This window comes from Chamaea fasciata, unplaced genomic scaffold, assembly GCF_029207755.1.
Source record: "Chamaea fasciata isolate MVZ Bird 193981 ecotype frontalis unplaced genomic scaffold, bChaFas1.0.hap1 SCAF_1, whole genome shotgun sequence".
Lineage (NCBI taxonomy): Eukaryota > Metazoa > Chordata > Aves > Passeriformes > Sylviidae > Chamaea > Chamaea fasciata.
In genome coordinates this window covers 137,552,409-137,569,723 of record NW_027094086.1, presented here as the reverse complement: position 1 = coordinate 137,569,723, position 17,315 = coordinate 137,552,409, and the positions used below count along the sequence as shown (strand labels likewise).

At 37.9% G+C, this 17,315-nt stretch overlaps 1 protein-coding gene across 2 annotated transcripts in view; it reads left to right on the top strand.

The window, feature by feature from the left end:
• MPP7 (MAGUK p55 scaffold protein 7) overlaps window positions 1–17,315 on the top strand; it is a 148,791-nt gene that overhangs the window by 126,967 nt on the left and 4,509 nt on the right. For both annotated transcript variants that reach the window (XM_066199535.1, XM_066199543.1), the window contains exons 13-17: window positions 5,553–5,723; window positions 12,446–12,526; window positions 14,389–14,482; window positions 15,563–15,671; window positions 17,125–17,268. In XM_066199535.1, coding sequence (XP_066055632.1) covers window positions 5,553–5,723; window positions 12,446–12,526; window positions 14,389–14,482; window positions 15,563–15,671; window positions 17,125–17,268 — 599 coding nt within the window. The remainder of the gene's footprint in view (window positions 1–5,552; window positions 5,724–12,445; window positions 12,527–14,388; window positions 14,483–15,562; window positions 15,672–17,124; window positions 17,269–17,315) is intronic.

Genomic DNA, 17,315 nt, shown 5'->3' with positions numbered 1-17,315 from the left:
TCATTTACTTAGGCAAAACTTTACAAAAATTATTCAGAATTGCTAAATACAGTTCAGGCAATGGTTTCTTTCTTGAGAGCTTCCATGTAGTGGAATGTTGTCAGCAGTCCAGAGGTGGTACCTTCAGCCATCTCAGGCTAGGTATGTGGTTTTGGAATGAGATGTCAGAGGAGAGAGTCAGAAGGCAAAAGAACTAATGTTAGGGCCAGTTTTGGGGTAAGAACACAAGTATATTCACTGATTGTGAATAAGTAGCTTTTTGATTTAGAGGTTCCTTGGAACTCATCACTAAGAATCATTTGTTTAAAATTTTCCTGTCTTAAGAGCACACAGGTAGGCTTTTGGAAGTTGATGTTACCATTCTTTTGCATGCAGTAACAGGACACAGTGATTTATAATTTAAAGTGCCTCATGCACTCCAGTGTCTCCTTGTTTCAAAAACCGTATGTATGGCTCTGGTGCTTCAATCCACGAACCAGATTACTCTCTGAACACCCAACCCGCTCTGAAACGATAGGTACTTCAGACACATACAAGGTGGTCATGAAGAGCACAGGAACGCAGAATGTCTCCACCATTTGGGGTCAATTCTTTTATATCCAAGGCTATACTGCTATTAATTTGAACCCTCTTCTCTAAAGTGACTCAGATAAATTTAATGGTTTTCCACCAAATTCTAATATTTAAGCCACAGTATGGTATCATATGTTTCTGCTGTAATTTCCTGAGGAATTGCTGAGGAAAACGTTAGGAGCTTGCCTTTGCCAAGCTTAAATTCTGGTTACATTGCTTGAACCTTTATGAACATACAGTAAATATAGATGAATATCATCTGTTTACTATTCTCAATTTCGTCTTTAAAAACCAGACATAATCTAAATTTTTATTAACCCTGTCTAAATGTGCAAGCTGGGAATGAGTCCAGAAGCAAACAGAGTAAGAAGTCTGCTCTGTGTTTGTGCAGTTCCTGTGTTACAATAGAAATCCTCAGTATATGAGTCAGTGTAGAAAAAATACCAATATTTGGGGGGGAAAATAATATCCATAAATATCTAGTAAAAATATTATGTTCATACAAACCTAGATAGTGACCATGGTACCAAACTTACATTTGTCAGTAATATGAATACAAAGGGTGCTCTTAAATGCATTTCCAATTAAATAGAAGTTGTTCGCTCTAGGACAAAATTAAATTCAGTGAAGAACATATGTAATTTAAACACATACTTAAGCACTTATTTTAATGAATGAAAATTAGCAAAAGCCTGTGTAAGTGCTTTATAGCATTCTGGAGTCTTACTTGTGAATTTATGAAGCATGCATGAATTTATATTTTATTATTTCCTGTTAGTGTAGTCTGTCTGAATTTGAGAAGTTAACTTTCTGGTTTTATTAGTATATTTGGCCTGAAATTCATACAACGTAGTTGCAATCTACTTCTTCATAATTGTGTCATTAAACATAAATAAGCACAGCGATTTACATCATCATCCTTTTAGAATATTGCAAGGCAGGCAGGTTCACGTGTTGCATGTTTTCAGTTAGGATTTCTGTGTGAGGCCCCAGTGGATTTCTTTGTGTAAGTGTAAGGATGTTGTTCTGTGATGATGAAATGTATACTGCTAATGGTTAAAAAAAAAATCAAACTTTTCTGCTAAGGTGTGCTTCTCATTCTTAGTGATCTAAGTGATTTCTCTTTGATTGTTGGGCCTTAATTAGGTTTATTAGTAATGATTTTTTATTTTTATTTCATATTGAGAAGTACAAGTTTTGAAGACATCTGTAGTTCGAGAACATTTGTTCTTAATATTTTCTTCCCAGAGCCTGCTCTTATTTCACCAAATCTGTTACGTTCCAGCAGTAGTTTATGGGTTTGCATGTTCAGTAAGCTTCTAGTCATGTAGCTGTAACCAGTGAGCTGGTGCAAGCTTCTCAGTGTTTGGGAGATTATGTCGCTTTAGTGACAGAATTTTCCCATTTTATTTTATAGTCTGCATACTTGGCAACTGAGGTTAATCTCTGCTGATATTCATATTCCACAGACAGTGTGGGCTGCAACTCCCTTCATATTCATCGAGGTTTATATTATCAAATATTCTAGGCAAGCAATACGTTTTCCTTTTGTTCTTTATAGAAATTTACTTTTAACCTATATCATTTTATAGAAACCTTTTCTATTGCATATTAGTATTTGCTTTGGTTCTCTGTAGTAATCGTCACCATATTTTAATGATGCTCTATTGTTAATTTAAATATATGAAGTTTGGTTTTCATGTTTTCAAAACTATAAAATATGCAAACATTAGTAGAATATTTTTGCCTTTTCATAAATGTTTTCATTCCTTAGAAGTACAACATTGTTTCAGTTCAGCTTAATATTTTTGTGCAGTCATAGTTCCCAACATAAAATGCAATTACAAATGCAGACATTCAATAGAAAATATTTATTAGCATTTCTATAAAACAGCTTCTAGGTCACAGAAAAGTTAAGCCGTATATGAGAGGACATAAAGTGGCAGATGATGAGCAATGAAGAATGAAGATGCAGGAATGCAGCAGTAGTATCATAAAAGTGTTGGATATATTTGAAGCATTCTCATCCTTCCTCTTGGAACTGTATGTTTTCCTTGGGTTTGAATGCTATTTAAAGCAAACTTTCTTGGGATTCTGTATGGGGCTATTCAGATGGACTTTGAGGAACAGTTTAAAAAACTTTCAAATTGACAATAGTCATAAAGTAGCAAAGCAAACAGCATATCACAAACTTTCAACAGTCAGTAGTTTTACAGAGCATCTTCACCAGCACACTGCAGAGAAGTCAACCTTACTCTGGTTTTTATCTTTTTCTCATGTTTGTTTTTTTTTAACTTAGTATTTTTTATTTTCTGTTATGTCTAAGTTCTGTTTTACCTTTTTGTTGAGCGTTCTTAATATACAGAATAATATTACTATCTTCATTTTACCAATGAGTTTCCGTGGCTGAAATATCAAATATTTTATTCAAGAAAACATATGTTAGCAGTGGAATCATATCATCTGAGTCTTTGTTAAATATTCTGTGGAGCCTATGAAGGTGGCAAGGGACAAATCAGCCTGAAGACAGAGCTGAAAGATTTTCTCCTTTTTCAAGGAGTGAAAGAAATTAAAATTCTTAAATAATCTACTGATTATTTAAGATAGTTTTAGGTAAAATAGTTTCTTTTTTGCTAATGAGATTTGAATAAATTGGCTGAAGAGGAACAAATTACTAATCTTCTTACCAAAACCTAAAAGTGGGGATTGAATTGATAGGAAGATTTTGCAGAAGAAATACTTCTCCTAAAGATTTTACAGTTCACCATTTAAGGGGAGCTTGAGAAGTTGTTCTAATGGCATTTTAAGCAGCTGATCAGGGGCACGGAACTGTTGTTAATTGTGAGGTCAACACCAAACTGCAATGGAGACCATTGATGTAGCTTCATTTTATCATTATTCTTACTTTTTACCTTTTCCAGATACATGGATTCTTGGTCTTGTAACAAAGCTCTTAATTTTGGAAACCATTCAGTAGTCAACAGTGAAGAATTATTCTTTATTTTTTCTCTTTTTTTTTTGTTTTTCCATAAAATGATTGTAAAGGGAAAAAAATGCAACAAACAGAATAATTTTCAGGTTTTTGGGGAGCTCGTTTTGTTGGATTTTGGTTTTTTTTAATCAGGAGCATTTTAGATGAGGCCTCAGGAAACTTGTAACTCACTTCATGTATCTCTAGTCTCTGTTGCTGAAGCTGCTTTAACCTTTCTTTATATAGCTGTCTATACACTTAGGCGTAGTTTTGATCAAGAGAACATCCTTGTGTCATGATGGACTTCACCATCACCAAGATCTCCCAGGCCCTCTTGTGCGTGTGTGAACTCTCCAACAAAGCATTTCTATTTCTGACTACAGTCACTTCAATGTTAGTGTTATTTAAATAATAAAATAACGTAACCCAATCTATTTCATTATGTTTTCATATCTCATATTTTGATCTCTTTTCTATGCCAGCCCACCTCCTACTTAGTCTAGACTATACTGTACTTCTTAAAAATATCATCTGCCCTTTCTGTGGATGCTAGCTCTTCTCTTTTGTCTTAGATTTTCAGTTTACTTATTCATATTTTGAATGTAAATGGGTTGACATCATGGTATTCTCAAAGAAATTTTTCATACACTTTGTGTGTGTATGCTTGTGTTGTAGATTCCCATGGGTGTAGGGGCTCGCATCGATTAAATAACTTGGTTAACATCCTCTATGGTCCAAGGTCTATGATGATTTATGCTCAATGAAACTGTATGTGTGCAAAATGCTAAGCCTATATTAAGCCTGGTAGCATTTCTCTTCAGATCTGGTGCTAAATATTTGCAGAACTGAGTCTTGAACTTGCATGATATTACCTTTGAAGAGGAAATTGTAATATGATTACTTCTCAAACACCTGAACATAAGTGCTATTATAAGAATATGAAAACATTTTGATGAAAATCTGGGGTTACCAAAAGTTTACACGTTTACTCTGTCCTATGAAGTGTTCTGGGGAAAAAAAGCCAGCAACTTTTCCAGTATTTAAAGTATAGCTTGTGTTTTACTCTACTATCACCAGATAGAGAAATAAGCTTTGCAGTCTTTGCAGTCTTTGCAGTCTTTCCTGTCCTTCCTTATAGAACAAAAGCAGTGTTGCAGACATACCAGTAAAATTTATGTAATGCAATATAGAGGATTTATTTGAAAAACTCTAAGGTACTCATTAACAGAGGAATAAATTAGTATTAACATGTAGTACAAAATGGGGGGTTTGTGCTGTTCTGCTTGAAAATGCCAATGATTTTCTCCTTTGAGAGTGCTTAAAAGCTATGTGAAATTTCAAGTCTTCTCTAGAAGGCACAATAGATATCACGCAGTTGATGCAATTTTAAATATAGATCTTTAAATTTCATAATATGTGTGCTTTATTTTCTAAGATGCTTCTAGTTTTTTGTAATTTAACTAAGAGTGCTTGGATTGACTATTAAACATACTCAGGAAAGGCTTAATGCAATTTTTAAATACATTGTCAGCATGGAGCTAAGCACAACAGAATTGTTCAAGGAGTTAATTCTCATTAACCCTTTCAAGTACCAGATATGTTTCTATCCTATGTTGTATTTGATGTCTGTGTGCCATGGTGATTTAATAGACATGCATTAGATGTGGTTTGATACTCCAGCTTGCATGAATTTGTGTATATATATCAATTTATAGGATACTGAAATTGTCTAAATAATGAAATACATTATCAATTGCTTGCAACTGTATTTTGCACGTTGTTATTGCAAAGGTTATGTTTTTATTGGTAATCTTAATTTTGCAGTTTAAATAGGTACCTGATACAGTTTAAAAACAAGGGAAATATCATTCTAATGACCTGAGTTATTGAACATATAATGCCCTTTTTATTCCATGCTCCAATCCTTGAATGTTTGGAAGAGACTGTTTTCAAATGTTTTAAGAAGACTTACTTTCTTACTTTAAAAAAAACCCTGTTCTTACTGCAGCTGGTTTTAGAAGAAGCTTTCGTCTTAGCAGAAAAGATAAAAAAACAAACAAGTCCATGTATGAGTGCAAGAAGAGTGATCAGTATGATACAGCCGATATCCCAACCTATGAAGAAGTTGCAAAATACAGACGACAACCTAATGACAAATACAGGCTTGTTGTTTTGGTTGGTAAGTTATTCTCTTCTTTTTTTTTTTTTTTTTTTTTCCTGACCTGGTAAAACAGAGACCTGCTGATTAGCACAGTGCTTTCCAGAAAGTCATTTAGATTGCAAGGGATCTCAGGAGTTCACCTGGTCCAGCCTCCCACTGAGCGAGATTAACACCAGGTTCCGAGCAGGCTGCTCATGGCAGCAACTTTGGGAACCTGTCTTCCCATCATGTCTTCTCTGTCTTACGTCACACCTCAGTAAAGAGGTGGCCTCCATCTGTTCAATGAGTGTCAGAAGGGTGCTGGTGGGTCCCCCTGAAGACATTTCTTCCCCCAGCTAGGCAAGTTCAATTCCCTCAGTCTCTCTTAGAGATCATGTGATTCAGCTCCTGACCATCTTCGAGGCCCTCTGATGTCTTTGATCCAGTTTATCAACAGTAGTTTAGTGCAGGGCTTGTTGTAGTCAGAGAATTCCTCACAAGGGACTAACAAGTGCTGTGTGAAGAGGAAGAATCATTCTCCCCTGTCTATGGGCCAGGCTCTTGCTGATACAGCCCAGTCTCCTGTTACTCTTCATTGCTGCCAGCGAGCACTGGGGACTCATGCTTAGCTCTGCCCACCTGAACCCCAAGGTCCTCGTCATCCAGTCAGTCAGTCCCCAGCCTGTAATGCAGAACTTTGTCCTCATCAAATTTCACCAAGTTCTGCCAGCGTATGCCTGGAGCTCTCTGGATGGAAGCCCTGCCCTTGAGCAAGTCACTTGTATCACCCATCTTGCCATGGGCAAGCTTTGTGAGGGCCCACTATGTGTCATTGGTACAGATGTGAAACAGAGCGTGTCCCAGGGAACTCCCCTTATAATGAGTCATAGAGCACAGACCAATAACTCCTTCCCTTTGAACATGCTCCAGTTTTTTACCTGTGGTCCGCCTTTCTAGACAAGATGCTCCATCTTGCTTTAGGAGGTTGTGTTCAAAGCTTTCCTAAACCAAGCGGAGATGACATTAAAATACAGGTACCATGGTTACAAGTCTGAATGCAGCAGTCAAGCTGTCCTAAAACTCAAAAGAAATATGTTGCTATTCCACTTTTAGAGATCAATCAATATATCTATGTGAGAAAGAAAAGAACCGGATACCTGGGGTCAATGAAGACAGACAATAAAAGTGGAAAGAAATAAATCCACCTACTGTGTTAGAAAAAGTAAATGGACAAGAAAGGTGGATGCACGGTGGGCCTCTGTAGGCCAAGGATGAGTGTAAGCATAGCTGCTGAAGATTCAACATATTATCCTTAGTCAGATTTCTGTTCTTCTATAATCTGTTGCTGCCATGGCCTCTCACAGCATTTATTATATAATCAAAATGCATTGCTTCAGTCTCCCAAAAATAGAGAAAGTGCATTATCTTAAGCTTTTGAAAGGTAACAGTTGGAGTACCAATGAGTAACCATTGCTACGAGTGAGTAATGTCTCATTGATTATTGTTTCCTTGGCAGTAACACATAGGCTAATGCTTCATTAGTAAAATATCCTCCGTTCTGAAAGCAGCGGCGCAGAGAAATATGACCCTCTGCCAGAGACTATTAGGGACTGTTGAGTAGCTGTGTTTTTATATTGCTCATATCCACGGGAACATTAAATTGAGTTTTTAATAAACATATATATTTGTCACTCTCCAGCACTAAAAATCAGCCACCTACTAGTGTGATCACTCTGAGATTGTGGGTTATATACAACAAGTAATAACATGGTTGAGTTGATTTTACAGTTACATCAACAGAGTGTAGTGCAAAAGTGTGATAAGTAGACTTTTTATAACAAATTGCAAATCTGATCTAAGGAATGCCTAGAGATTCCATCTGATTTTTCTTGTAATAAATCAAATGAAGAAAGAGTGCTTTTTCAGTAACAAAAGCAATTCAGAAATTTATTGCAGACTTCAGTAATTCTAATGTTTTTTCTCTGGATATTAAGAGCAGCTTAAGTCTGGCCAATACCATAAAAATGTCTTGGGCAAAATGTGGAAAAACTAGCAGAGCTAAGCAATACAGGTATAGTAGAAGTGAACACATTTTAAAAGCTTTTTGTGTGCCAGTAGCAGCGTTCCATATAATACATTGACTATAATTTGTATAGTAGTACCAGGAAAGAAAGGGACATATAATTAATTTGTAGCTGTAATTGGTGCAGGCATCTGTTGTGTTATGCTAGGTCTAAATATGCAATTTACTGTTTAAAAGAGGACATTTAGGTTTGGTTTTGCCTTTTTTTAGGGGGAGGGAGTTTGAAAGCTTTGAAACAAATTTCACTTCTTTTTGAATTGGTCTAATCTTACTTAAAGAACACAAATTACACACACAGTATTTCAGTGCCCTGTTGTGTGATACACACTACTCTCAGGGTCAGTTCAGTGTATCAGTTTGTCAAGATTTTACCTTGTCTGAAAATACAGGTTCATGAATAAAGCCCTGCAAATCCTTGGGGTTAAAATAACATCATCTGAAGCAGTAATGATACAAGCATTTCTATGCGCTTTTAATTGTTAGGATTGTGATGAGTCTGCTAAAAAAAAATTATCCAATATTACATCATCAGTCTGCTTCTAGGAACTTACTGTTCCCAAACTGCCAAGAAATCCTCAAAGTCTTTAATCAAAAATATTGCCTTCATCCTAAGCATTCCATACATCACAGGCTATCAGATAAAAGTAGAATATTCTAATATGACATGTATTATTTAGACACTAGAATTTTCATTTATATTAATGAGGGAAAAGTCCTGCTCATAAAGTCTTCTGCTGTAGTTAATTTTAAGTGCCAGAGTAGCATAAATTTTGTTTTCGTAGAGTTTGAATGAATGTGCTACATGCAACAACTTTATATGGCACAGTTTCAGCTGACTCAGAGCTTTCTGAAGGGGCAGGATAAAGCGAAGTTATCAGTAACAAACCCAGAGCACTTGTTCCCCAGAACACACGCTGTTCTGTGCGTGCAGTGTGATCCCCAGAGATGTGCAAAGCCTTTCAGGTGCTTGTGGTCACCCATGGTGATGCCTCTGTCCAAAGTGGCAGTGGTGGAAGCAAGGACCAGAGGTGTGTAACTGTAAAGAAGTTGTTATTGGTGTCTGACACAATCAGAAAAGCCTCTGTCTCTGAATGAGGCTGTCAGTACTTCCCACAAAGATGTTCTTCTGGTCGCTACTGAGAAGAAAAGGAATCTGGGACAGGAAAAACTTTCTATTTGTTGTATTGCTTAGATTTTTTTTTTTAAATTTTTTTTTATTTTATTTTTTTAAATCTATCATCTCTGGTTTTGCCGTGAAGAAGTTACAATGAGGCCAGGTCTATTTCAGAGCAAAGGAGGATGAAATGAAAGGGCCTTTTAACTCTCCACATCTCCTGACTTAGGTTTAACATGTTCAGTAGTGGCTTGCAACGTCTTAATTGATGTACAGCAGTAATGCAGGAAAATGGCCTACAATGGCCATGCTACTTCCAGTAAACTAACTGGACAATGAAGAAAGAGACCTTTAATTGCTATCTGCATTAAAGCTTCCTGATTGAAGGCATGGGAAGGTCAGCAAGGTTCAGGAGCAAATACATAGGATGTAACATAGTGCCTATCCTTGCCCCTGAGAACACCAATATGAACTCACTGATCCTGCTTCAGTGAACTGCAAATCTCAAAGTATGCTCCCACTGCTTGTTAAAATGCACTGACACACAAAATGATGAGGTTCTTCTTTCCTACCATACCAAGCTGCAGTCAGACATACATGTGCAGTCATTGCATTATAGTGTACTAGGAACTGAGCCACAGAGCCTCTCTCAAGGCATGTCTCCTACTGGGTTCTTGTGATCCCAGCAGGGATATTGTCATCTAACTCACAAGATCTATTCTGAAAGACCACTTTCCTTTTCTTTCCAAAAGACTGCTAGGAGTTCATTATGTGTCTATGGGTGCAGAATGGCTGGTTGGCTTAACCCTCCCAAGATCTAAACTTACAGTTTTTTCAGTTTTCTTCAGACATGTCTCAGTGGTACAAAATCTAGTGCAAGTTTTAATGATTGGTAGTTTAATTCTGCAGATGTCTCTCAATAAAGTGAGGTAGTGACTGCAGTCCACTTGTGCAGGGTTTGACCATTAACATGACTTAACATGCAACAGCAAGCAGCACAAATGTTCCTTTAAAAAAGTAAGCAAAGTATCTCTAAATCTGTCAGCATAGCTGTAAATATTGCTGCCTGGGGTGATGTATAGTAAACCAAAACTACACTACAGACATGGATCCTCCATGCCTTATATTTGACTCTAAGAATCAGGATTTTCCTTTTAAATCGTGACACTTTATTCTCTTTTTGAGTTCAAATTGTGTTCAGATTCATAACTATTCGAAACTGGCATCTTTCTCTGCTGCATCAAAATGAAAAGAATATTTGGAAGGGAACCGTATATTACACTTGGGAAAGGTAGTATAAAAATCCACATAATGAATGGGTTTGCTGAGCTGGAATCAGCCTTCGGTGTCCATATTCTACAGTTATGAGAACTCTGTGAAGACAGCACTGGAAAAGAAGAATCTACACCTTTCAGAGGTTAATTTAAAGATGATTTTAAAATGTTAATCTGGAAGGGGAGACAGTAGTAGTGAAGGTGTGGTCTGGAAACAGTTAAGCTAAGTTTCCAAAGCATGTGTTGCAGGAAGTGAAGCCTGGACTCTTTATCCGTATAAATAGAGCTAAAAGCATACTGTTGATTTGACAGCATGTAGACTAAGGAAATAATATTTGTGTGGATTTGATGGGAAAGATTTTTTGCTTAAAAGTAATAGAGTGATTTTTAAAAAGTGAATTCCATTTAGTTTGGTTTTCTTTGGTAGGATTTATTAAGAGTTTCCATTACTTTTCCTGTAAACGTCCATATTTGCTTTAAATAGCTAAACTATTGTAAAAAGGGGAAAAAAATTAAATTATAACAAAACATATCTACATAACATATTGCTTTCCTCTGCAGACATGCACCAGTAGAGGCTGCTGTACACCATATTAAATATACATTTATACATACTGATAGACTAATTTACAGGAAGATCAAAGATGAAACTTGAAATATAGTTGTGTGTTTAAATGATGTGAACACATAGAAACTTTAAATGTAGAAACTCTTAAGATTTTACTGCAGGACCATAGTCTGGGGGTAGCAGCAAAGTAGCAAGCGCTTGCTTTTCATCATTATGTGTTTCAACTCCAGACAGGGTCTTTGGTCATTTTTACAATAGGCACCTGAAGGTACTGAAGCATCAGTCTGTTTTTGGACTCTGACTAGTAAGTAGTGGTTACAACACTATTTCATTGTTATGTTTATTAGGTTTAGTATTTACAGTGTTTAAAATGTCTTTGTTAAGAAGCACTCCATATATAAATGTGTCACTTTTACTAGATGTGCAAGAATTTTCCTTAAAACCACAGGTATTATCCTTGTACTATTTGGGATATGGTTCTAATGACTCATTCTCCTTTGCCTTCTGCTGTTGACGTGGCTCTGTAAAAAGGAAGGCTATCCACTGTCAGAAACATAAGAACATGCAGAGCTGAGCTCCCTTCACACACAGCACTATGGCCCTGTCACCAAAGTGGGCAGGCAGGCTGGAGCTCTGCATAAAGGGCTCCTGGGGACAGGCAGCGAGTGCCTGTGGAGCCTTGGAGACCTCACAGGACAGAGCGCCCTCACAGAGACCTAAGACACCCCTGGCAAACAGCTAAGAGTTAGGGACAACTCAAAAGCCAAGAGAAATGTCTTGCTCAGTAGCTTCTAGTACAGCACTACTCAAGTGGAGGTGGAGGAGACGGGTCAAAAAAATTCCATGCAGTCTTTGTTTCTTCCTTCCATCCTCTTTCCAAGAGTGGTCTCTCTTTGGCAGTCACATGAAGAAGGAAACATTTGCTTTGGATCCATTCAGACAGCAGGCAGGAGACAAGCACAGTTTAAAAGAAAATCAACAACAAAGAAAGAAACCCAAACATCCCAAATGGATTGTGACCTGGCACGTGCTGCCCTTCCTTCCTGTCTCCATGCAATGCCACCCTCACGCAGTTGAAAGGTGGACGGTGACAGCTGCAGGCAGCCAGGAGCTGGGAAATGTTCCTGCCTGCAGCAGGGGCTGGAAGGAGCAGTGCTCCCAGGGCATGAGAAGGTGGAAACGATTGTCCCCAAGGGGCATCTGGTGCAGGCAAGGGATGCAGCAGCAGGAGGGAGTGAGCTGTGCTGACACACAGAGTGCAGAGGCTTTGGGGATACTTTGCACATCCCAGCTGGCGTCCTCTAATCTGCAAGTTGGGGGTATTCTGGCAAAATAAACAGCCAAACCAGTTTTTGTTCTGGAAAGCTGCCGGTTAAGATGCAGGGTTTTTTTGTAGTAGGGCTGAGATAGAGGTGGGTGCATGCTGAGGGTAGTTGATCGGGAAAAAAAAAGCCAGCTTTGCTGGCGACTTTTTTTCACTGATATTTCCTCAGTAATAAAGTCAGTCAGGGCAGAGTAACTGCCAGCTGCATCCCCTGTAATTTTTCAGCTCTGTATATTCTTGGAGAGGCTGGAACCATGGGCGTTTCCAAATCACTGATTAAAAGGCAGTAATGTTAAAAGGCAGCTATAGGCTATGTAGTCTTATCTTGGAGCATACTTGCACCTGAATATAAGAGACAACTGGCTGTTGGGAAACGAGACAATTTTTTTTTCTTTCAGGTCCTGTAGGGGTCGGACTGAATGAACTTAAACGGAAATTGCTAATCAGTGATACCCAGCACTACGGGGTAACAGTGCCACGTAAGTAAAAATGCACTTCTATTTTCTAATGATATATTTGCCTTATTAGCCTTTATTATTGCATTATCTTTAAGGTACTTTCAAATTTGAGTTTCTAAATGCATGCTTGGCATCCAAATTACTTTTCTAATTTTTAGAAGTGCTGCTGCAGTTATCTATTAAATAGCATTGATTAAACTGATAGAGCTTTTCAGCTCAGAGGCGTTGCAGTAGACTTTCAGTACAAGTTTAGCATGATTGATGTCAGTGAGGTTTAGTAAATGAAACTCAGCTGAAGAACACCCTGGATTTGGCTGTAAAGCAGTGACATGTACTCTTTTACCAATGCTTGCATTCAGCAAACTGGCCTTTATCTGTTAGGCTGAAAAATGAAGATTGATGATAAACAGTTTAATCCAGTGAATAAATTCATGAAACTCCTTTGATTAGCTTTAGCAAAGTTGATTTGGGAATGTTTTTTCCTCTTTCTCCTCTCAGACCAAACAGTGTGATTTTTATAAAATTGAGGAACATTCTGCTCTGTTAACTTCTACAATACTTCATTGGGTTTTCTTTAATTTGGAGAACTCAATAGTTTTAGACTTTGATTTCTTGGTTTGCTTTCTACTTGTTCCTTCTATAGGGATCCTTCAAAAATATGGCTCCAGCATTATGAATTTGGGATTCAGAAGTCCCAAATTGTCACAGATTTTTTTTGCAAGAGCAGATATTATGTGAAGTGTATATATATGAATGAATTAGCTAAGTAGAAAAGTTAATGCATTTAGTTGGGCAGGTCATTTCTTTTGCATGTATTTGCTTCAACTGGGCATTGAAAGCAATAACAACAAAAAGCTAGATGTTCCCAAAATATTTAACACATTGAAGTATATGCATTCATTTGCCCAAAAATATTTCTGTAAAAGTTGCCAGTATTCATCAAGCTGCCTTCTCTCTTTTCTCTTCCAAATGTGTGGTTATAAGTTAAAACAAACATGTAAAGGAATCCCTCTCCTTGAAATTCAGTAAGTTAGGACTTGGAGAGAGAACTGGGATTCCTGTCTTGGAAATGTTCCTCATTGTGTCAGCCTAAGAAGAAGAGTGATATATCAAATGGCATTTAAGACTGTCTTGCTGCAAGCAGGTTTTGTATGTTCATATGTGATGGAGAATACATGATGCTATAGTATTCAACTTGTTCAAAATAGGATGTTTTCCTGGGTTCGTTAATCATAAGTGACAACCCCACAAGTAAGTTTCATTTATAAGCTAAAACCTTATACCTACTTGTGGGAAAGTAGGAAGTGCTATAATTCAAGGCTACTGAAAGAAAACGGAATTCTATTTCGATTACCAGATAAAGAAAAGCACTAAAACATAAAGTTCACACCCCATTTTTTTCTTACCATGCTTCACGTACCATAGCTACAAGAGTTGTTAATGAACATAACATTTTATAAATCAGGATGGTGTGCTTTGTTTCCCTTTATGGTCTCATATGCTAATAAGTTTAACAAGAGGCAAGGCTGGGGTAATTGTTATGGACTGCTGTTCCTTTTATTATTCAGCTGTCCTCATTTTATTGGATTTTTCCACTAGTTAATAAAAAATGATAATCTGATACTTGTCCAATAGGTTTTTTTCCTGCTTTTCCTGCATGCATTTAAAAGTCAATCCTGTCATGGGCTTGTGTGCTGCCTACCAGATCCAGAGCAACCTTATGTGCTTCATAAGTGAGGGAAGTGCTATGCTTAGTGTTTCACAAAGAGTTTGCGCTTTTCAGTTTTTCCTGAACTGGTTTGCATTATATTGTTTTGTGCATATTTTCCTTTTTTTTTTTTTTTTAAATTTTTTTTTTTATTTTTTATTTGATGCAACTGCAGACACTACCCGTCCAAGGAGAAGCCAAGAAAGTGATGGTGTCGAATACATTTTCATTTCCAAGCACTTGTTTGAGACAGATGTACAGAATAACAAGTATGTTGAAGAGATTTTTAACTAGAACTGTGGTTAAAACAGTGGTTTATTATAAAATGAGGCTGGTTGTTATTTTAGATAATAAGTCAAAGTGGATATAAGTTGCAGTGATTTGAAGATGTGTTGAAATTACATTTTTTTATATAAGCAGCTGGGGAAAAACACAGAGTAAAAAAAAGCAGGATGTGCAAACACAACAGTTTCTAAGCTTACAAGTAGTTTCAGTACCTCAGCTCCTCAAGGAGACACTGGAATTATAGGTGCTTAGGATGGGGGAGCATTCTTTTAATAGAGCATCTTACAGCAGTAAAGCATTGCAGCTCTAGGGAAGAGGGGGGTGTGGAAGTGCTGCAGACGTGCCTGAGTCAATGTTTGTGTAGTTCTGCTCTCTTTCAGGCCAGGCACTTACTCTGCTTTTGAATTTAGAGATCTACAGTGAAGCTCTTGCCTGTACGCCCTCCAGAGAGTAAACTAAAATGAAGAGACAATGGTAGCATCGTGCTCTCCAGCAGCCTGTAAAATTCTGTAGCTTGAAATTCTGCCCCAGTTTCAGAGGGCAAAAGTGTATTAGACACAAAGCTGTGGGTTTTATTGAAACTTCAAACTGTGCTTTGCTTTTCTGGCAAATCGTGCTTGTACTTTTATAGCAAATAACCAGCCGCCTTGGTTCCACCAGCACCGTCATCACTCCTCCCCTTCAGAGACAGAGAATTTGGATATTCTGTAGTGTGCAATGAAATTTCAGTAGTTTCTATTGTTTAGCTTATCCACTGTTTTATTGCATTGCATTAGTTCAGAAAAAGAGGTGATGGAAAACATTAGTGGGCTGTTGGACTACAGTACTTTTTTCTCTTTAACTGTAATACAAGCAGGTGTTACTGATTTGAAAGCGGTAAAGTAGAAGATTTCTTAAAATTGACATGCTGAAGTACTTGACAGCATTTCCTTCATAAAACATGGTAGAACTCTCATGTAAAGTAAAATATTTTTGCCCCTGAATTAAATCTTATAAAGCAAACTGGTAAGTTTTCTTCTGGAGAAAATGGAAATTATTCCAGTTGTTTTCACCTTCTGCCACAGGTTTATCGAGTATGGCGAGTATAAGAACAACTACTATGGTACAAGTTTAGACTCTGTTCGATCAGTTCTAGCTAAAAACAAAGTTTGTTTGTTGGATGTGCAACCTCATGTAAGTAAGCATGTCTTCTGAACTCTTGTACTTCCCCATATTGCATATTGGAATTCCAGGACAAAAATATTTCTAGAAACGTGTACTTTATCCCACACTGAATGACTGTTGAGTGGGTGTGCTGGCTACCTTTACCTCAGCAAGGCTCTCTGAAAGGAGATAAATATGTAGCCAGTAAATAAGGGAATTGGAAGCCTGCAGCATAATACCAAAGATTTAAGTACAGAATGCTCCAGTATTTCCATTTATCTTTCTTTTAGTTTGGGCAAGAGATTGTCTCTGAAACTTTAATTTCAGAATAATTTTGAGTTATCACTGAGTCCAGCAACTGTCTCTCACATGTTTCACTAGACTGTTCATGCCAAGGGTTTCCGTGCAGGGTGGACATGAGTCAAGGAATGCACTAAATGTGATGTTGGCTGGATAATTGTTAAGAATATTCCTCTCTAAACCATTTTTTCTTGCATTGACCTTGTCTTTTATCCCCACTGAACTGCTCCACTGGGAAATTTTTACTCCTAATAACCACAGCGCTTCTAGGAGCTGGACTAGTTTGTTTAAACCCAGCCAAAGCATCCCTTCTCCAAGGGTGGCCTGTGTTTGGCTTCTGAATCCTGGCAGCTCGTGTGCAGCTCCCAGGGCAGTTTTGGCTGTGCCCTGGGAGCAGGGAAGGGGCTGCACTGGCAGAGGAGTGGCTGGGGAAGCCACAGCCATTGCCAGAGGAGGAGGGGAGCTGATGAGACCACTGCCTGTCCAACACAGCCCTGTGTTCCTGCAAAGCACTAAATTCTCTTGGGGACTCAAGCTTGTGAACCATTCTGGGATCCCACTCTCCAACATGGGATTTTCCTGTGGACTGTGGCAGTGTGGAGAGGATTGAAAGCTTCTGACCATCCATACTACCACCCTGTGCTGCAACTGAATCATAGACCTGCCTCTAACACCCCACATAGCTCACAAAATAGGGAAAAATGAACAGCAGGGGGTTGTGTGGTGGGCACACAGTACTGAAGAGGAAAATCATTCACCTTTTGTGAACAAATGTCACAGGCACCTCTTTCTGCTAATTTTCATGGGTACAGAAGGGGTTATTCTTGCTAAAATGGGCTAAACTTTTCCTCCTCCCCTGAATACCTTCTGTTCCCCTCCATCCTCTTGCTGCCAGTGGCACCAGTGTGCACAACTCAAACTTTGCCAGACTGCATGGGATTTACCAGCAGCCATGTGGAAATCAAGACCAGTGATCACCCTTGGAGAAAGGGTTTTCTTACCATTCTGAAAATTTTCCCTACATCAATCAATGCTGGTCAGCAGAGCAGGATGGCAGTAAATGAAAAATACCTGCCTAGAAATGCTTTATGGGTTTATTCTGGTCAGTGGGGAGGGTTTTTTTATTACAGTAAACTCCATTGTGCAAAATAAACTAATTAATTAAAATCTTTCCTCTTCCCAGACAGTGAAACACTTGCGGACATATGAGTTTAAACCGTTTGTTATATTTATAAAGCCTCCATCACTTGACCGTTTGAGAGAAACCAGAAAAAATGCCAAGATTATTTCAAGTAAAGATGATAAGGGAACTGCAAAACCCTTTACAGTAAGTATAATTAGACATGGTAAAACATGAGAACCTGTTAAGAGTTT